General features: G+C 38.5%; 4 protein-coding genes across 6 annotated transcripts in view; 2 read left to right on the forward strand and 2 right to left on the reverse strand.

The window, feature by feature from the left end:
* The first annotated feature begins 2,703 nt into the window (after positions 1 to 2,703).
* Positions 2,704 to 4,743, forward strand: LOC126784841 (fatty-acid-binding protein 1). Its single transcript, XM_050510354.1, is given in 5 exon segments — positions 2,704 to 2,838; positions 2,840 to 3,038; positions 3,658 to 3,880; positions 4,322 to 4,449; positions 4,587 to 4,743. Coding segments are annotated over 5 exon segments (825 nt in total). The 3' UTR covers positions 4,727 to 4,743.
* Positions 4,744 to 5,024: 281 nt separating this feature from the next.
* Positions 5,025 to 9,162, reverse strand: LOC126784834 (protein TIME FOR COFFEE-like). 2 transcript variants are annotated; one of them, XM_050510345.1, is made up of 8 exons: positions 8,876 to 9,162; positions 8,480 to 8,792; positions 8,281 to 8,381; positions 7,938 to 8,184; positions 7,627 to 7,850; positions 7,328 to 7,540; positions 6,945 to 7,241; positions 5,025 to 6,819 (listed from the first exon to the last, which is right to left on the reverse strand). In XM_050510345.1, exons 2-8 carry the CDS (start codon positions 8,775 to 8,777, stop codon positions 5,512 to 5,514), a joined length of 2,688 nt encoding a protein of 895 aa, XP_050366302.1. In that variant the 5' UTR covers positions 8,778 to 8,792; positions 8,876 to 9,162; the 3' UTR covers positions 5,025 to 5,511. The 2 variants fall into 2 exon arrangements, with proteins under 2 accessions (XP_050366302.1, XP_050366301.1); XM_050510344.1 differs by having other exon boundaries at positions 8,480 to 9,162.
* Positions 9,163 to 11,472: 2,310 nt separating this feature from the next.
* LOC126784840 (ribosome-recycling factor, chloroplastic) lies at positions 11,473 to 14,657 on the reverse strand. The gene is made up of 11 exons (XM_050510353.1): positions 14,462 to 14,657; positions 14,088 to 14,244; positions 13,716 to 13,785; positions 13,487 to 13,582; positions 13,299 to 13,396; positions 12,788 to 12,899; positions 12,535 to 12,576; positions 12,225 to 12,281; positions 12,034 to 12,084; positions 11,787 to 11,843; positions 11,473 to 11,648 (listed from the first exon to the last, which is right to left on the reverse strand). The coding sequence occupies exons 1-11, from the start codon at positions 14,547 to 14,549 to the stop codon at positions 11,631 to 11,633; spliced, it is 846 nt and encodes a 281-aa protein (XP_050366310.1). The 5' UTR covers positions 14,550 to 14,657; the 3' UTR covers positions 11,473 to 11,630.
* Positions 14,658 to 20,179: 5,522 nt separating this feature from the next.
* Positions 20,180 to 21,435, forward strand: part of LOC126784838 (probable inactive patatin-like protein 9) — a 64,782-nt gene continuing 63,526 nt past the window's right edge. For both annotated transcript variants that reach the window (XM_050510351.1, XM_050510349.1), the window contains exon 1: positions 20,180 to 21,380. In XM_050510351.1, coding sequence (XP_050366308.1) covers positions 20,457 to 21,380 — 924 coding nt within the window. In that variant the 5' untranslated portion in view covers positions 20,180 to 20,456. The remainder of the gene's footprint in view (positions 21,381 to 21,435) is intronic.

Below are 21,435 nucleotides of genomic sequence, written 5' to 3' on the forward strand. Positions count from 1 at the left end.
AGGTGAACGCTGAGTGTTGTGTGATCGTTGGGTTGTGGTTTTGGTTATCTCAATTAGTCGGATTGACTGGCTTCGGCGTTTACGAGTGAGATTGTTATGTGTGCGTGAGTGAGACTCGAGGTGCAGTGAGATATGATATCGGCATAACTGGAAGAGAGGGGATGAACTGGGGGAAACGGAAGAGAGGGGATGAACCGGTATAACCGAGAAGAGAGGAGATGAACCGGTAGAATTGAGAAGAGAGGGGATGAACCGGCAGCGGTATCGATGTTACCGAGTCGCTAGAAGAGATGGGATGTACTAGTAAACTCCCGATAGAGGTTAGAAAGGAAAGGACGGGTAACCCATCGACCGTTGGGTGGTCTCGTGTTTGATTTCCGAGGGGACGAGTTTTAAATATAATTTACACGGTTCAATGTTTGTAGAATATTGTATGATTGTTATCGACCCTGTCGTCTTAGTGGGTTAGGCGGTTGCGGTATAAGACGGACTATGAGCTCCAATGATCCAATGAGATTAAGTAACGAACATTGTATAATCTGACATGCATGCTGAATTATATTTATGATTTGTGATTAGGGATGTTGTGAAATTATGGGGAGCACGGAGGCTCCAGGTGATGAGATTGGATTTGAGATATTGGGAGTGTTGTTTTGTGCAGGTAGGGTTGGCTACTATCAGGAGAGACTATGCCGAAATTTTTGATATATCTCTTTTGACAGTAGTCCCCGCACGATCTGCCTCGATATTAAAGTATATTTTAGGGCGGATCGTGTCACCGAATACTTTTGTCTGTAAATACTGCATATTTTATTCCATCCATAAATCTATTTTCTTCCCTATGAGTTCTAGTCTCAATAAAAATTCTAGTTCTTACTGTTCATATGCTATGATATGAATATACCACACTAATTCATTATGTATGGATGATAAGATTCCATTGATACAGAGCCAATCCAATGATACTATTGTTCCGTACTATTATGGAATAAGACTCCGGCAAAATATGCACTTCCTCAAGAATGAAAAAAAATTCGATCTAATTTTGTTTGATATTTTGGCTTAAATTCTTTGACTCCCCTGCAGGCCTGTACGTCATTAATTTGTTTATATATATATATATATATATATATATATATAAGGCTTTTCACATAAGGAGGTCCTTATCTTAGCTTAAGGTACGGATTTTCATTTTTGACCAACTTTTCGATCGAGTTTTCACATCTCCACCGTCAAATATCTAGGTAATAACGTATATATCATCGCCACAAAATTTCAGCCGATTCCATAACCATTAAGGTACTCATAACTTCGATTTTCTACTCAAAATATGAACGGTTTAGGTTCGGCAAATTCAATACGTCCATTGGTTTTGATTAGTTCGATACCTTAACGATCATGAAATCGGCTGAAATTTTGTGGAGCTAATCTATACGTTATAACCTAGATATTAGACGGTGGAGATGTGAAAACTCGATCGAAAATTTGGTCAAAAATGAAAATCCGTACCTTAAGCTAAGATAATGACCTCCTTATGTGAAAAGTATTGTATATATATATATTCGGTCAACTCGACCTACGTACGTTGTGCTTATTCACTTCCCTCTTTCAGATCGAACAAAACACAATTTTTGACTACTCTTTACTCTTTAGTATCTTTGAAGTTTGAGATCGATGGATACCAGAAATCAAATCAATGGGATATAATGATATATAAGTAATATAACACAGACATTTCGATTCCCAGACGAATCAAACTTCCAAAGAGTTTGCAATATGCCTTATTGTCTCGACTCTCGAGTCTAGTTGATGAAACTCTATAATCGTACATGCTTAGTTCATTTTCTCGTACGTTTGTTTGACTAAACCACCAGTTTGGAATACTCTTCAAAATCACAATTATAAAAGGGAGCTGAAAGCTGAAATTACTCTTAATTATACAATTCACACTTCATCTTTAAAAAAAAACTTTTATGATAAAAAATCACTTTTAAAAAAAGACAACTAAGTTATTAAAAAAAGAAAAGAAAATTAAAGTGTGGATTGTAAAATTCGGAAAGTAAATTTCAACTCCCTTATCAAAACAACATATTTTCAACTCCAAACTTAGCTTTTGGCTGGTTGTAGTTAGTAACTTAGTATATGACTAGGTCAGGATTTTTTTTTTTTAGAAAAATTGAATAAATTCATTAATCAAGGAACATGCCTAATTACAAATCCATGTACCCGCAAATACACTATACTAAAAAAGAAACTAATACAAATGGTACAATTCACCAAATCGATCAAACAACTCGCTAAATTATGAGTCGAGGACCCTACAACCGGAATTATAAATGCAACAAAGCTAATAAATCTACTACACCCACCACTAATACACACTAACTCTGATGTAGGAAAATGCACTAAATTAGAGTAATCAAACCCGAAAAACTGATGCTATACTAATCTCAACGCACAAATCATAAGCAAAACCACCAAAAACACAATGGATCATTTCCTTTAGGTAATCTTATTCATAATCGCAAATCATATAGCGACCGTGTGAACATCTTTATTCATCCCATAGCTCAACTTTTCAAGGTCACAACCCGAAAATACAAGGCCCAAACTTATCACGCGACACGTGCCCTCCACGCGCCAACCTCCCTAACTATATTTTGCCAACCGAATCAAGAAACCTCACTATTCTCTTGCTTGACAATGGTGTCATTCCGCTTCCCCTTCTCGTTTTCTCAGCCCCCGAATCCCACTCCCGCCTCCGCCCCTCCTTCATTCGCCGCCGTCACCCTCGCCGCCGGTGCTGCCGCATTTGCCGGACTCGCTGCAGCCTGCACGGACCCGACATCAACCCGCCCATTTCTCCACAACGCACTCAACTTGTGCCATGTCCCTGAACGACGCTCCGGCCTCCGTCGTAGATTCCAAGACCGGCATGTCGTTTCTGTCGTTGCTTGACGGGACCCGAAGGCTGCTGGGAATTGGGTTGAGGAGAAAACGCATTCTGGGGTTGAAGAACATCGATGTGTATGCATATGGTATCACATTTCTCTCTTCTCTCATTTTAAAATAAAGTTTATAACTTTATATTGGGAAAGTAAAGATAGCTTGTGAGCTGTGTATATATAATCGTATATGATTGTGTATAATGTGAATTTAAGCTGTGAAAACTATGTGCATTGTCGAAAAATGTCGATAGGAGTCTGTAGTGGCTGCCGATTATTGAGTAATGTAATGGTTTATGGAGTTTTTATTTAACATGGTTTGAAAAATTGTTGGAGACAATGTTGTTGAATTGGTGTCATTTGGAGGTGGTGGATTGATACTGTGATTACAACGGTTGATAAGACTAGGGGAATTACACTTTGCCTTGCGAGAAAAGATTGCCGACTATCTAATACTGTTACCTGACAAGAACTGACATAGAAAGTGCTATAGTAATTGGTTGACTAAACAGTAAACACTCATCTTGGTTTCACATGATTTGTTTCCTTGAATGGTTGATAGTATCTGCATAACTTATTTCTGCTAGCGTATAAAAAAAAACACTTATTTCTGCTAGGCCTGAAGGCTTTTTGGTGAGAAGAATAATGCCTAGATTGCGGTGCGTATACTTTTTGATGGATTTCATTATAATCTAGTTATGCTTATCTGCAGGTATTTATGCTGAGGACAAAGATGTCAAGAAATTGCTTAGCGAAAAATATGGGAAATTGTCCGTTTCTGAACTCCTGGAAAATAAGGAGTATAATGATGCACTTCTGGAGACTGATATTGGGGCGACTGTTAGACTTCAAATAGTTTATGGCAAATTGAGCATTGGTTCTGTACGTAGTGCTTTTGAGGAGTCTGTAGGAACCAGACTTCAGAAATTTGGGGGGTTCAGACCATCAAAGAATTGCTACAGAGGTATATCATTATCATTGGACATTGTCTAACTTTTTGGTTGAAATGAACGGACTTATGATCATTACATTCCAACTCACTTTCTAATCCATGTGCAAAGTAGACTAAAAATGAACAGTTGTGCCTTAGTGCATAGTATTGAATAGGTGTGAGTAACAATATGTTCAGGGGATATTCTACCTTACAATACTGGAGTTGCTGTCATTATTATTCGTCTCTGTTTCATTATTATTACTACAATGATTATTTGCTAGATTTTCCTTTTTTGTTCTCTAGTATTTCTTATATTTACCAGTGTACCCTGTTTAGAACTCGGAAGCTATAGCTAGTTTTTGACATGTCACATCTTAATGATCTTATAGTATAATTTTGGTATAGCTAGTCTTAATGATCTTATAGTATAATTTTGGTATAGTATCAACTGCCAATCTGATAGTTAAATTTATTGTACGTTCACTTCTTAATTTAAGGATGAAATTAAAATTCCACGAGGATCTATTATAGATCTTTCAAGGGAACCAGGCTATGTACTTCGAACAACCAGTAAGATCTCCCTTTTCATTAATGTATCTATTACTTCACATCTGCTGGACTAAATTTAGGATACTTTTGGCAGGCTTTATTAATTTTACTTAACAGACCTAGATTACTACAAATCTTAATGTGTGAAATTATTGCAGTTGATGGAAATGATGTAGGAAGCATCCAGAGCAAAGTCCTCTGTAAATCAATTCTGGATTTGTTTATAGGTGAGGAACCTTTTGATGAACAAGCCAAAGAAGATGTGAAGCTCAATTTGGCCTCTGTCCTTCAGGAGTAGATGAATGTCATTTAGAAGAATCATACGTTTTTTGTACCCTTTCTCTCATTTCATGTTTAATGGTACTCATACTCGTTTTTTTCATTGTCTGAATAATACGTTCTTTTTTCTTACTCGATGAGCCTTCGAATATCAAAATTCACTAATTCAGTCTTGAAAATTCATCTCCATGCGGTCTCAGAATGACAGACTCTGAACTCAGCTCCTCTTGGTTGAAACCTCACAAGTCACCACCAAGAATTATGACATTTTATTGAAGAGTACTGGCAAATATTAGAGATTAGGCTAGGGTCAAGTTCACTATTTCAAAACTAAGAGCAATTGAATTCAATGTTTTTCATAGATTGCAGGTCTATTCAAAGATGCTGCACAAAATTACAAGAACCGGTAACAGACTATTCCTGAAGCCAATGAATCGCAGTAACTTCCACCTCCAGCATCTTCTTTTGGCCAAATTCTTGAAGTGGTAGATTTTTTCTAAAGCTTGTTTGCTTTCTTGTTGACTTCAATTGCCATGACCCCTCGCTTCATCCAAAAACAATATAAAATTGCTGATTCATATATACAGAAATAATTCATTGCTTCATAGTCAAGATCTTTATCATATATACATCGATCGGAGTAGACCAATTAAATCTACATGGACCCCCTTTTGAACCACCCTCAAGTTTTGAACTGCCTCCTTTAGTTCATGAATTGATGAAATGTAAGCCTAAGCCTAACTCTGTTTCATTTGGTCGTCCACTTTGCACTAGCTGCCAAATTACTTACCGGAATCCTCATTTTCAAGTCGTCAGCAAACTAGGGTTATTGTGTTGACCTTGTGTTACTGTTAAGGAGGATTTAGGGTTTCCCTCAAAAGATATCTGAGTCGGACCTTGTGAAGCTCTTCCTTGTTGTTGAAGAAAACTATTGACTGTTGAAGTGTTAATTGGAACTTGGGAACTTAAAGATCTTCCAGAGTTGCTATGAGATTGGACAGAAGTACTGCATTGTATTAGAGATTGTGACAAGACTGGAGCCGTCTTTGGTGCTTTGCTCCAGGCCACCGTACCAGGTTGCTGCTGTTGAAGCTGAAACTGGTAGAGGTGCTGTGGATGTGAGTTCAAGGTTGTGAAGTTGAGATTTGTTGGTGAGTTATCAAAAACGAGGGTCTGCGCAACAGTTGAGGAAGACCTCCCAGTAGCAGCTTTTGATTTATCATGAGCAGGATTATCAGAATTGCCTCCATTCTTCCTTTCGGATACTTGGTGATGATGCTTTTGGTTTGCACCCTGAAGGTTTTGATACATTGCTGGATTTTGCGGCATAGATGAAAAGTTTAGTAGAGTACCTGTACCCTCATTTCCAGTGATAGAGCCAAATGACATGCCAAACACACCCTTGAAGTCCTGTTGCTGTTCTTGCCCAATGTGATTTTTACTGCTGCCGCCACTCATTGTAGCATAGGGCAACATGGCAAAGTTCATGGGTTGAAGTGGCACTGCAAAATTCTTCCCGTAACCATAAACGCTATGTTGTGCCTGAGAAGATGTTGCAGTATGCCCCCCAATGATGTCATTTTCAACCTTGCAAGATCGAAGGGATTGTGTCACATACTTCTTCTGTGGCTGCTGTGATTGCATACTGATAAATTGTGTTTTCTGCAGTTGCTGAGACTCTAGTTGCCTTTGAGATGATGATGAATCGGTTGGCATTCCCATGTTCTTCTGATGGTTTGATTGGACTTGAAGCTGGAATTGTGATTGAGGCTTTTGATGATGAAGCTGAGGAGGGCGGAACATTTGGTTTGAATAGAAGGGGCCATTATATAATGGCACTGCCTGAGTAGAGTTATCTCCTTGAAATGCAAGTGTTGTTCCTGAAGGAGTTGCCATGGGGAATGAGTACCCCTTGATTGCCATGTATGGACCTTCCTGGAATGTCACATTCAAGCTACTGGCCTTTGCTGCAGCTGCTTTTGACAATGCTGAATGACTAAAATGTGATGCATTGTTTGTAACTTCTGTATATTTCAAAGGACCAGATGGATCACTGGCTGCTGCAACTGATGCTTGATTTTGTCCCAGAGAGAATGTGAAAGTAGATCCACACTACAGTAGAGTAAAGAGTGAAGCAATTGTAATACCATTTTTGGTGGAAGTTGCAAAAATTTAACAATTGAACTAGAGATTCATCGCTTTCAATGAAAGAACTGTAGTGCAGAGACAATGTATACCATTAGATTACCAGCAGAGGCTGGCTGCGATGGAGATTGATAAGCCACAGGCTTCTTGCTCTTTGATGCTTCTACGAATGCAGCCTCAGAACGTTGATCTTTTGATTCTTTTGCACTATGACCTGAGACACTTCCTAGAAGTTCATTTACAATGACAATGTCTGGCTTGCTGTATGCTGGTGGTGGCGAGAGATTCTTCGTCCTTGTAACCTTCTGATCCAAGTAAATGTTGCGAGCAATGTAATGGTGCGTTGCGCATCTCTTAGCACATGGTTGCGGCAGAAGGGAATTCCCGGGCTACAATTTACATAACAAAAAAGTTGACACTTATGTTTCACAGGACTCAATTGTTTTGGCATAGCTAAAAGGCTAAAGTTTGAAACCTGTGATGTGGTGGCTGAAAGACCGCTTCGCCAGTCAGATCTCTCCAGCTTAGGAGTGATGGCTTTAGGCTGCTCTTCTGTTTTAGTGCCACTGTCTTGGTTTGAATTCAAACTAAGCTTTTCGTTGACTACCTCTATCGTCTTGTCTTGCAGTGTTTCAAGCTCAGCTTCTGCCACAGTATCAGATGCCGAATCCTCCATAGGAGGAGGAGCCTGTTAAAAGATGCAGGCGTTTATGCTTCAGCAAATCAAAGAGCGTTATCCTATGCAGTTTGGAAATTAATAACATGAATCTTTACCATGAGATCAAATCCAAACTTGTCATCCCTCTTCCTCTCAAGCTCCGGTACCTCTCCGCCAACTGATTCTTCCACAAATGGCTTGGCTTCCTCCTTCTGCAACTCTAGTGGCCCGGATACACTTCCGGATTCTGGCTCACAATTTGGGGAAGAAGTTCCCATTTTTGGCTGCTGATTACTTTCTACTTCTACTGCTTCTGCTATAGAATTGTTCTCCTTGGAGACTACATAGCAAACAAAAGAACAAAAACTCATTAGATTCATATCGTAAACCAGAATTTGCCCTATAAAATAGTATAACTATAACACACCATTTTTAAGCTCAGGATCAGAGGCATGAGTAGGTTCCTGTTCCGAGATTGAAATCTTAGAATCTTTTCTAATGCTATATCTATCTTTATCTTCATCATCCCGGTTTGAAGTAGAGCTTTTAACACTATCAACATGCTTCATCAACCCAAAAAGAACTTCGGCGATCTCATTCTCAATGTCCTCCTCTACAGGCCCTGAAGACAATTTCGACGACTTTGGTGGCCGGTTCTTGATCCCAGTTGATTTCTTCCATGAAAACAACAAATCAGAATCTTCCCAAGCTATCTAAAACTTTTCCGCAGAAGAAAAAAAATGTATATATATATATAATCATGAACTAACCATCTTCTTCCTCGCTTCTACATGCTGTTTCTGAAGATTATGATCTTTTCCAATCCCATCATTTCCTGAAGAACTACTTTCATGCAACCTTTTCCCTGAAGCTGCAGAATTTATCAACTTACATATAAATCTTTCCCGTTATAAAATCAACTGAAACAGAGAGAAACAGAGAGCTTGTACATTCGAATTCTGGAGTTACCTGAACGGGCCTTCCTCGGAACTCGAGCGCCGATCACTTCCAACGGCTGATCTTTCTTTGATCCACTCATCACCATATGGTTTCTCCGGCGAGCCGATGATGATGATGACATCTGAGAAAGTACCATATTATCTTCCACCTCCACCTTGCAGTCTTCCTCCTCCATGCTTCCGGCACTCTCTTCTCTCCTCCTCCGCTTGCTACTCATTCTCTCACGGCAGCCGGAAAGTCCATCAGTTGCAGCAGCAGCCATGCTTGACCTTCTCGCCTCTCTCCCGAATCTCTCCATCACCTTCATTTGCTCTGCTTTCCTCTGTTTTTAATAGTTTTATAGTCATCAGAATACCATTTCATGCATAGAGAGACGTATTAAATCATTCTATTTCTGGTTTATACCTGGATTCGATTTCACTGCTTTTAAAATTCGAATTTTTAAGTCGTTTATCGATTAGTTTAAGTATTCCTTAGAACAAGAATTTGGGGGGGGGGGGGGGTGATCACTGATCATGGAGGCAATATTATATTGAAGGAAGAAGATGCAGATCAATGCAGACAATAGATTAATCTAAGATTGATAGAATAATATATCATAGAGTACAATCAATATCATCATGTATGAGAATTCTATAATGGCAGCAGACGTTAGTTATTGTTTGAGATTTTATAAACTAAGTTAGAGATGGTCTCTGTTCTTTAATTAAAAAGTACTAAAAGCATGCTTCTTTAGTGCTTTGGCTTTTCTATAGTTCTAGTTGAGTATCAAACCCTAGGATGGGAATCCATCCACTTGCCCAATACGAGAAAGTTCATATGAAAATTTTAATATTCTCTTTGATTTGTCTTTAAGAAAAAGAATGAAGCAAGCAGGCTTTTCTAGCTTAGTTTGTGTTTAAGAATAAACAAGTGCTATAAAGAATTCATATCTTCATTAAAGTTAAGTAATCGCTTATAATCGTCTTTGCTTGCGAGAAGGCAACCGCTCAAATGGACAATGAACACTTTCATAATTTTAAACGGATTCGTGATTATTAGTGAAGATGAGCGTTCACTTTTAATTTTACGTTTAATACGTAGCACGATCAAATTGTCTCAAACAGTAAATAGTAGAGATGAGTGTGAAAGATGAAATTCCAAGTTTTGTCACTGATTACGTGGACGTATATTTTATCATAATTGTTCATGAGGATGAGGCCTAGCTACCTAAAAGTGATTATTGTATTCCACTTGAGCTTACCTTCACTTATCATACATTCAACAACTTCCAACAATATGCTTGCACAACTAAAACAACATTATAAAAACACGGACGCTATACTATAGTATGGTGGCACTTAATCAATTAAATAAAATTTCAACAACAATAAACAATTAGTTTGATCCTAGTGCAAGCTGTAAGATGTAGCTTGTTTAGTTGATTTGATCGACAATAGTAATTTTTTGTTTTGGGACGGAATTGTCAAGGTGGCTAGCACTTTGATGCTCCACATATACAGAGGAATTCTCAGAAAATATACTAATTAACTAATTCTTAATTTAACTATTGATTAGTCGATAACCATTTTCAGATTCCCAGTACAATCGTGGAGGTCACCATGGTCAATGAAAATTATATTTTTAAAGTTGGAAAATATATAAATAGTGAGTATTTTAGTGAAGAATTCATGGGGGTGGTGGAGGTTTAGAGGAGCTAGGAGATATATTATTTCTATTTCTGAGCTGAGATCGAGAGCTCGGGACAAATATTCAAAGTTCAAACAATGTTAGGTCTCTCTGACTTTTAGTTTCTTGCTTCAATAAAACTTGAAATTTTAATCCTTTCTTTGTAAATTGCATTCCGTCAAGGATAGCATACATCGAAATGAAGCGGACAAAAAGTAGCTCATCTTCCTTTGCATGCCTACATACGTCTTGTTCTTCTTGATTCATGAGCTGAAGGAGAACTTATTAACTTGACTTAATAGGAAGCAAATCCCTTTTCAAAAAAGAAAATGGAAGTAAATCAATGCCTTGCATTTGCCTCATTCTCGTGGAAAAAGGTGAGATATCCTAATGATGGTGATTTTGATTCAATACTTCATACCACAAATGAAAGAAATGAGATCTCAAACACATTGGGGAAGGATCCTTCGGAGATCTCTCTAGTTTGTTGATGTCGAATTCGACCATTTAAGCTCATTCAGGTCTTTAAGGTTACGGTGACCCAGTTAGTGACCCATTTAGGCTTTAATAATTAGCCTAAATTACCAAGGTCACTACCTCTTATGCGGACACAAAGCAAGGTTTGTGGTTATTTTGTTGATGAAACTCCTGTCGATTGGTTGCATTAGAGATGCTTATTGTAGTTCCCCACGAAAGAGTCTGATAAACATTTTCTTATATGATTATCATAAAATTTCTATTTAGTCCTTTGGTTTGTTGGAAGTTTATAAGAAATTGTACGGAGCAAAGCACCAAGAAGGCAAGAACCTTTGATTTAGGAGCGAAGACATCGTGTAGGGTAGTGCATTATTTTCCACAACAAAACTATGTATGAATGATATACGAAAGATCCTAGAAAAGCCATGTATTAGATGCCCAGATATTTCTTTCAATTAAACTCTGATTGGAGAATATATCACTCGATTTCAAATGCAATGCACTCACCTAAGAAGTCAGAATCGCAAAATGTATCAAGTTCCATTTATTCTTGGATATGATTCTTAGGATTGGAAGATATTAATCATCCTCAGGTCACATCACTCCTGTGAAGATACAACTGGAATCCCTCCAGAAGCAAATTCAGGGCTGTACACGATGTAGAATTTTCAGATGGATATATATACTATGAAACCCAAAACTGAAGTTGCAGCATGCTTGCTTTTGATGAAAGGTTTGAAAATGTACATCTTTTAAAAGAAGAAAAGGAAATGGACTCGTTTAGTCTAATACTCACAAGTCAGACCACATAGTTCATATGATCCGATGCAAACTTCCCATTCAAAGCCTTAAACATGAACATGGCTCAATTGCTTTTTTCGCCTTGAAACAAATTGTGCGATTCATTTCAAATGTCTTCTCATGAGGTGAGTGTCAACACAAAAGAGGGGATCTATAAAAGTTTGAAACTGAAGCTCAACCATTTACAATATTGGTGCATGAACATAAACAACTCCTAAACCTTCAACAATTCCTGAAACACAATTGCGAAAAACATATGTTAAATTTCAAGAAAAGCACCAATGAGTATTAAAAACTAGAACCGCCATATAATACTTAGGGTATTGCAGGTAATGCACACGCTACAAAATAGTCAGATGGGAGGTAGTACCTTCTCTTTCTGTTTGGATAAGGTATCAAGCTTCTTCACATACTCATCCGTCCATTTCTGCACAAATAAAGCAAATTTTCATTTTCAGCAATTCTTTTGATATCAACCTAGTTGAATGGTAAGTGCCCCAGATATCCGAAAAAATTTCCAAGAAATTAATCAGTAGTTCGCTTCTTTAACCCAAGACAAAACACAATATCTAGCTATAATGGCGCGGATAATAAACAAAACAAAATCTTCAAGTTACCTGCAAATCAGTTGAAAAGCCCTTGAGATTATCCTCAGAGAGCTTCTTCTCCTAAAAGGGAAAAGGAATATAATATCAACAAGGAATGTACTGTAAACGCACAATTGGCCAGGGGAAACGAAAAGACGACAGCAATATGACACTGAAAATGACAGATCAAGGGCTGCATGGGATGAATTTAAAGTTCAAACCTTCTGAAGTTTTTCATAAGCTTTTAAAGCATCCCTTCTTATGTTCCTCAATGCCACCTATACCAATTGAAAAGTAGGCATTTCATTAGATCACCTAAAATTATAACAAATAGATCAATTGCTTTACTGTTATGAGTGCATGCATGCTCAATGGTTGATAAAGAATTTTCAAAATGCATCAGGTGATCTTAGAATTTATTTAGATATGGTTCATGTGCTGTTCAACTAAAGTTCCAAACTTTGAACAATGATATCTCCACACCAAAGAGATAAATTTTTCTCGAAGTGTTAGTCACATATGATACTGTACCTTCCCTTCTTCAGCTTGTTTTGATACAACTTTTGTCAATTCCTGCATTGAAGAAATAAAAAGAAGAAAGGGTGCACATTAGGAAAACATGTTTGATTATTATGCATTATGACAAAACAGAATCTTTAGGCATATTTGTTTATACCAAGAACGAATACCTGATGTTTAATTTGGGAGTTCCACATAATTTGTGTCAATATAACCAGCTTGTAAGAACAAGTCCATTAAAGGAGAATCATAGATGAGAAAATACCTTCCGCCTATCTTCTGTAAGTTGAGGCAGGGTCAATCGTATCACTTCTCCATCATTATTTGGAGTCATGCCAAGATCAGAGGCAACTATGGCCTTCTCAATAGATTTTAAGCTGAAAAGAAAAGAGAGAGGGGGAGGGGGGTGTTATGCCAAGCAGAAAAGAAAGACTACAAAGGGAAAATCCAGTTGTGACAATCACACTCCTGGAATATAAGAAAACATCTCTGTGACAGCCCAGAACATCAAGTCACTGGAAAAAAAATGTTTGACTGTTCTAAAATGCAAGTACAGAAATAGTAAGAAAAATTTTAAATCACCCTTATCGGTGAAAATATATTGCCGACTAGCCAACTAGCTAATGCTGTGTTGTGCCCTCCCTCCTTTCATGTTAGACGGATTAAGTAAATAAGTAGCGACTAGCATAGCAGACATGTACTACATGTGTTAAAGCAGCATGATGCAGTGATCTTCTACATTCCATACTAGGTTAATGCCTTAGCTTATAAATTACCTGGATTTGTCAAAAGGCGAAATCAATAGGGAATTTCCATCCTGACTACTAACTTGAGCAATGGACTTCAAGCCAACTGGACTTCCATAATACTCTACCTAGAAAGGCATAACTCTTTCAAAAGAAAAGGCAGCGTCGGAATAAAATGAATTTAGAACAGGCTAGACATCCCCCTAGTTTATTCTTACCTCAATCTTGTCCAGCATGGCTGGGTTTGCCCTCCCTGTCCTAATAGAATTGAAATTGGATCGTACTGATTCAATAGTCTTTTCCATCCTGCCTTTCTGAAATATAACCAACATTTTATAATACATATGCTCTCTTCCAACTCCATCAGAAAAACTCAATACTTACAAACATTTTTACCCAAATTAGCATTGTACATGTTACTATCCAAGACCACACAGAAAAACTTACAGCTTCATTTTCAATGACAGACTTCTCCGCTTCTATTTCTTCAACAGTAGCAGCCCTTACAGTTCCAGCTCTGAAAAATGCATCAAAATAAAATCAAAATCACAAACAAGACAGTTCACACACTGCCACTAACTCGACGAATTACTTGAACCATTGTAGCAACTACACAGGCCCCAAATCCCCATTTTCTTATAAAAAGATGCAAAATTAACATTTGAAGTATGAAGCTTTGGACAGTAGTCATTAGTACATCATTTTCACAGGCTACACGAACATATGCATCTATAAGTTATACCAAATGTCAAGTCCATAAAAACATCATCAACAAGACAAAAGCAGAGATTATAATAATTCTGTGGGAGTAAAACTTGCCTCCTTTGCGATAGTTGCTTCTTCACAACAACAGGATTGCCAGAAAACTTAGCAGAGCCACCAGGAGGTGTCACATAACTAGCAGCTGAACTCCATGAGTATACATTAACCGTGCTGGGCAGGCATTTCTTCCAAACCCCAGCAGCCACATAAGAATCTGTATAAACGTCAAATTACACATAAATTTACCGTGTGAAACAAAAACACCAATCCTAATTACTAAACAAACACACAAACTCAACCCACTAAGCCTAAGCAATTACAGAACCGAACACCAAAAGGGTTCATTAGATATTTGAACTAACACCATAAAAATCTAAACTTTAAAGTACAGGAATTATACAATTCTGCAAAATGAGTAATGGGCTGTGTACCTCGAACGGAGAGCAAGGCTTTGGGAGGGTTTTGCTTAGGCTGGAGGATGGAGCGTACAGGAGTTGCAGGAGAGAAACGGGTCGCCATGAAAGACGAGAACTTGTGATAATTCTGGGTGAAACTATAAGTAGTGAGTGACTGTTAGAAGATGAAGGGAGAGAGTGGGGTATGGTCTCAGTGAGGTCAAGTGAGACGACGAGAGAGAGCGAGTGGCAGGAGAGGATAAGAAGTTTTCATTGGGTTGGGCTGAGAATGTTTGTTGGTTTCTTTGGAAATGGATTTGGTCCATATGTTTTTGATCTACAGAACTTCTATAACTTCCTACATTTATTTCTTATTTATTTTGTTCACACTAAATGTGTTCACTTGTTCATTTTCTTTTCTGATTAATTTGTTTGTTTGGTCAGGTTTTGTGTTGATATTGAATGCAATCGTTTTAGTATTGTTTTGATAGCTTGGACTCTGATGAGTGAGATGTCGCAAGGTTTCGTTGGAAAAGTTAAAACAAATGCGTTTTGAATGACTTTCATATTGGTGACACTATGAGCAAGTGAATCGCAATTTTTGTTCACTGCCGTTATACTATTTTTCGTTAGTTATCTAATCAAGTATGAATCATTGTATTAACATGACATTGTACCGTACCAACTATGTATGTAAAGCCGTTGGATATGGTTGAACATAACAAATTAAATACAAAATTTAAATTAAGTCACAAAAATAATATGAAATCATATCTACTAAATTATTACCGTATATTGTTATTTGGAAATCAAGTTTATAGGTTTCCTCCAATCCTTCATACGAATCTTGAGTATCATCTCCATGCATGTATTCTTGCTTCGATTTTTTACTGTGAGGATCAAATCTTCTTACAACAAAATGATCGATTTCCTTATTATCAAGATACTGCGGATTGCAATTACGTAATGCATAAATGCGTTAGTGATAACCTATGGTAACTTGTAGGAAGATATGGTAACATGAAAGTAATCAGCAATTAATGCATTCTTCATATGGTAACTTGTAGGATGATATTTTTGTGGCGAAACTATTAATTAGTTGGATTTTCATGGAAGTTGTACCTTAAATATTCATCCACTCAAGTATATTTTTTGATTGATTTCTTCCGGTGTATCGCTTTGTGTGAAACATTAGCAATGGCTTTGCCCAAGAGTTTAATGATATGTTTCTTGGTGATGGCTTTGTTCGGTGTTTGCTTTGGTGCAGTTTACAAGGTAGGTGACTCTGAGGGATGGAGATACAAAGGTTTCGACTACCTTGCTTGGAGACTTGATAAAAACTTCATTGTTGGAGATTCTCTCTGTAAGTTTTTTCCTTTCAATTTCCATTTCCCCTTGTTTTTGAAGTTATATAAACGGGTGTGGACTGAGACTAAATTTACAGTACTCTAATCAGAATCAGATATATTCAGTACGTATGTTTTTCTGGTGTATCTAATTGAGCAATCTGTAAAAAAAATTAGAACGATTCTGTATCGTTGTTACCTGATTTACCTCAGCTTGATTCCTCTGAGTTTAGCCCTATTTTAAGAGAAATGAATATATATTTGTATTCGTAAATCGTAAGGATGAACATTATGATTCCACCCATCAATGATCTTCATAACATCAGACGCTTAGACGTACGTACTGGCCCTGAATGGGAGATAACGCTAGCTAGCTTGGTGTTGATTGGATATAATATGAACTAGTTAAGGCTTTTGTTAGTCACATAAATGTCTAACGAATTTTTACGCATTTTACATGTAGTGTTTGTGTACAAAGGAAAGGACACTGTACTGCAAGTCGATCGCAAACATTACCAAACATGCAACACCACCGAGCCGATTCACGAAATCAGATCTGGTAACGATACTATTGTCCTCGACAAGCCTGGGCATTTCTTCTACATCACCGGTTACAAACCACACTGCAAACTCGGACAGAAGCTCGACATCAGAGTTAACTACCCAACAAGTCTGAGTCCAACCCCTAGCCCTAGCCATTCACCACACAAGAATGGTGCTCCATCTATTCAATGGTCAACTGCGATATCTGCTCTATTGATGACTATGGCGGTAGTCATCCTTTCCTCTCTCGCTGCCTAATAATTTAGGATATAATGCACTTCTCCTTTTCTTAATTTGTCATGGATTCATATAATTGTTTGGACTTTGGATGTTATTGTTGTTAAGTTATTTGACGTATTCAAGATTCTGTGAAAGTATATTAAAAGCTATTTTCAAGGCTTTTTCATGCCCTTAATTTGATGATCTCTCTCTCTCTCTCTCTCTCTCTCTCTCTCTCTCTCTCTCTTAAGTTTCTGGGTTTCACTAGCCAGAAATGTAGACCGGAAACAGCGACAACTCTATCAGTGGTGAGTTATGATTCGGGTTGATGAACATCAAAGTTTCAACCAATGAGGCTACTAATGTATCATGACTTCAATGTTGGTTCATCCTAGCTAGCCCCCTAGGCTGCGCTAGGCCTGTGAACATTTTTATTAACAAGATGATTTTGCCTTAGTAATAGGCATATGATTAGAGATAGGACGAACATATATTATATTCCCTACGTAGGTAATGCACGTCTCTGATAGTCGTTAAACTGAATATTAAGGTTTGCACTTTGATCTCAAGATCGACTAAAGAACTTGTCAACTTGACAATCTTTCAGCATTACCGGTACTTCGATTATGTCATTCTTTGCACACTTGATCGATCGATCAACGTTTTTTCTTTTTCTTTTTTGGTTAGGATATATAATATCGATTAACGTAACGTTGAAAGTAGCAAGCAGAAACTGAAGAGAATTTCATAAGCTAAACGAGGATCTGTTATCACCTAATTCTTATTAAAAGTAAATATCCCGATCTTAGTTAATGCTTTCGTTTTCACTGAGTCCTCATAGTATCATTAGCTCCATGCTTTAAAACTTTGCGTATAAGTAAATTGAAAGTGTACTTCCACACGCTAGTCCAAAAACAATGATAGATCGATGTTTAATTTGGATTCATGGTCCTTGAGCTACTCTTGAAGCAATATGTATCTAAGTAGAACTAGCTTTAAGCCTCGCTTTCTGGCACTCAAATGGGAAGTTTACGCATTGCAAGAGTTTGGAACCATACACAATCTTTGTCGGCAAGAGTGCGAGACTATAATGGTTCGTGATGAAAAGTTTTTTTTTTAATGCGATTCGGGATGAAAAGTTAGTTACTATTATTCATCTAATTACTCCAAGTTAGTTACTAGAATTTCATAATGAATTAGGCTGGAAAAAATTACAATTATTTATAGGCTATATATTATAGAAATTTGAGGTGAGCTAATATTTAAAATTTAATTTTTTTACACTAAAATTTAATTAGAAATATAAGTTTTTTAATAATTTAAGGTGGGTTATAACCCGTGTGTAGTTACACCCTTGTAGTTAATCGATCTAATTTGTTTGCAAAGTTAAGTTTTCGATTATGTTGAGTGCAGACTGTGTGCAGTAATCGAAAAGATGTCCATATCATTAGCTTAATAATAGAGTTTGTTATTATATATGAAGCCATATAGGGGTTTTAAAAATTTACTGTACATCATTGCTCAAGTTTAGACATGAATGTCGTGACCAAATCCCAGTGTGGTCGTCGTATCATTTATAGATTGAACAGAGGCCTTTAATAATTACATATATGGTGTATGTCCTCCTTGCTGTGTAGCTCGGTCTATCCTGCCTGTGACGATACAGACCGTGTCGATATATCGACTTATAGCAGCTGTACCATTCTCAACTGCCACCTTCAGAAATATTGATCACTGCCTATTTGGGGTAAAAAAAAAAACTGAAACCTCCATGATTAGCTTAATCATATATGCGCGCTAATCTTTTCAGTATATATGCTGATCGAGATCTTTTCAGGTCAGTTTGTACATGCATAATTGCATATTGAATACAATAGAACAAGGGAGTGAGGAACATATGCAGCCATCAGGACCAAATCTATGACACTATGCAAACAGTGATTAAAAGATAAACAGATCATGAGATTTGCGAAAGTTGTGTCGCATCCCATTAAGATGCAACCAAATAATGTTGGATTTTAATTGAGAATCTTTGTTTAATCAAGTATTATAGTACTACAAATTAATTTAATTAGCTGGTGCAGTTAATTATAATATTCTTACCCTTAAAATCGATCTTGATGAGCGTATCCAGAGTTCCCGAGTTTAGCTTCAGAATATATATGAGCAATGATTGGCGAAATTTGGCTATAGTTAATTCGAAATCGATCTGAAAGGATCGACGCATGCAAGAGGTTTGGTTTTTTCCTTAATTCCTGGCATTCAATATGTAACAATTTTCCTTGACGTATATTCAAATACGATCGATGCATGAATGTAAAAACTATGAACTATTCCAACTTCCCAGCCTTAATGCTGGTACGTATACCTAATTAACTAGATATGGCTATTGCCATTGTAGTTCTGAGGGTCTTTCATGGCAAATGTATAGATAGGTCGTGTATATCAATGTCTTCCATTCCATTCCATGTGTTAATTTCTGCGTTCACTTCATCTTCCACCAGCTCGGTACGTGCCTATTGTAACATAATAACATAGGTAGCTTGGGTTAGTCAATCTGATCGTTATCAAGCAGTTGGTATTTAAAGGCTGTATTTACTCACTTCAGTAACTTGTCGCTTTTAATTGTTCATCGATTTCCATATATCATTTTCACATATATAGTTGTTTGAGTGAAATCCGATCAAAGATCTACCAGAAGGCCAAAAGAGGGCGCGCAGCGGTCCTCGCTCTCTATCTCTCTCTCCACCGACGCTGGAGTGCGAGTTTGATTCTTGTTTTAACTTTTGACTATCATCTATTCTTTAAATGACTGAGTTCTCTAGTTGGTATAGACGCCGTAGAGGTTGTCACTTGCTAGATAATCAAGGATTCAAGGACATGGGGAAGATCAGAAACTCTCCTATCATAGAAGCGGATTACACATGTATAATGATTAATGAATAGGAGTATATATGTGTTATACTGTGGCAATATGCATCATACTTGTGTACTCTTAGTCTCTTAGTATATGTGTTAATTTCTCCAATTTAATGGTAATAGACTAATTAATACCGTACTCTTAGTCTCTTAGTTAGTCTTGTAGATGCATTATTTCTTCGATCGCATGTAACTTGAATCTCTTAACCTACTCAATTGTAGCAAGCACATCTGACTGAAAAAAATATAGATATGCTAATCACACGACCGTACACTCTATAGAACCCTGTAGTTACCATTGTTTATTAGTTGCTGGGATCATTTGCTTAACAAGGAGTTCAGACTTCAGACAATTACTAGGTTAGTTCCTTGGTGTTTCAACATCATTTCTAGCACCCTTCCTCGTTTAAACTAGTTAAACCCTAAAAGTGCATTAATTAAGTAAATGAGAAATGGAAATGTAAAATGGGGTTGACGAGCGCTAGCTGAGCCGGCTAAGAAGCCGAGTTTCCCGCTTCCCATAACCCAGAAACCAACACGCGCAGTTGCACGTGCAATGACACCACACACAGTCTCACTCGATTCCGTAAAACCCCCCAAGTAAAAATAATAATAATAAAACTCAGAAATTAAAATAGAAATCGTAAAAAAACGACAAGCAGCAGGGGGTCGTGTATATAACCGAGTCGCTTTCTCCTTCCCAAACACGCCGTCCCACTCTCTCACTCCCACACTCCCCACTACTCTCTTCTCCTATCAACTCTCTCTCCACCACCTTCTTCTTCTTCTCCTCCATAACTGTACCTACCCTTTTCTCACTTCCACCAGAGAAACAGAGAGCTCTCTTGTCTCGCCCATTAATGCCTCGCACCCCAAAAGCGTGAGCCACGTACTAATATTATCAAACCCTCAATCGCACTATACCATCAGTACTACTAAACTCTACTATTCCTTGCGGTAACTAAATCATCAAGATCGTCGAGGTTTTGAGTTTGTGTCTTCAAATGGAGCTGAGTAAGGTGACGTTGGAGATCTTCACGAAGCTCGAGCAGCAATGGCTCTCTCACTGTGAAGCCTCCAAGAAGACTCGCATTCTCAGCATTGACGGCGGAGGGACCACCGCCATTGTCGCCGGTGAAGCTCTTATCCATCTCGAGGACCAGATCCGTCTCAAGACCGGCGATCCCGACGCTCGAATCGCCGATTTCTTCGACCTTGTTGCCGGGACCGGCATCGGTGCCGTCCTCGCCGCCATGCTCGTCTCCGACGACGGCTCCGGTAGGCCGTTATACACTGCTAGGGACGCTGTAAACTCGGTGGCTGGGAAGTGCTCGAAGCTGTTCAAGGCTAGGGCGGTGGGTGTCTTCCGCCGCGGAAGGAGATTCTCCGGCGGAAGTATGGACACGGCGCTGACGGAGCTCCTGGCCAGGGAGGACGGCAAAGTATTGACGTTGAAGGACACGTGTAAGCCTCTCCTGGTTCCTTGCTACGACCTGAAGAGCTCCGCGCCGTTCGTCTTCTCCCGCGCCGACGCTTCTGAGTCGCCGAGTTTCGACTTCGAGCTCCGGAAAGTCTGCCGCGCCACGTCAGCAACGCCGGGGCTGTTTAAGCCGTTCGACCTGAGCTCAGTGGACGGGAAGACGTCGTGCTCGGCTGTCGACGGTGGTCTTGTCATGAACAACCCGACGGCGGCCGCTGTGACGCACGCGCTGAACAACAAGCGCGACTTCCCATCCGTGAACGGCGTGGAGGACTTGCTCGTTCTGTCCTTGGGGAACGGCCCGTTGAGCGGAAGGAAGCCCCGCCGTAACGGCGAGTGCTCTGCCTCTTCCGTCGTTGACATTGTGTTTGACGGCGTCTCAGAAACCGTTGACCAGATGGTTGGTAACGCCTTCTGTTGGAACCGTACCGACTACGTCAGAATTCAGGTAATAGATTTTTCCGTTCGATTGTTTTTTTTTTCTTTTTCAAAAGAAGTAAACG

The sequence above is a fragment of the Argentina anserina genome, chromosome 2, assembly GCF_933775445.1.
Source record: "Argentina anserina chromosome 2, drPotAnse1.1, whole genome shotgun sequence".
NCBI lineage: Eukaryota > Viridiplantae > Streptophyta > Magnoliopsida > Rosales > Rosaceae > Argentina > Argentina anserina.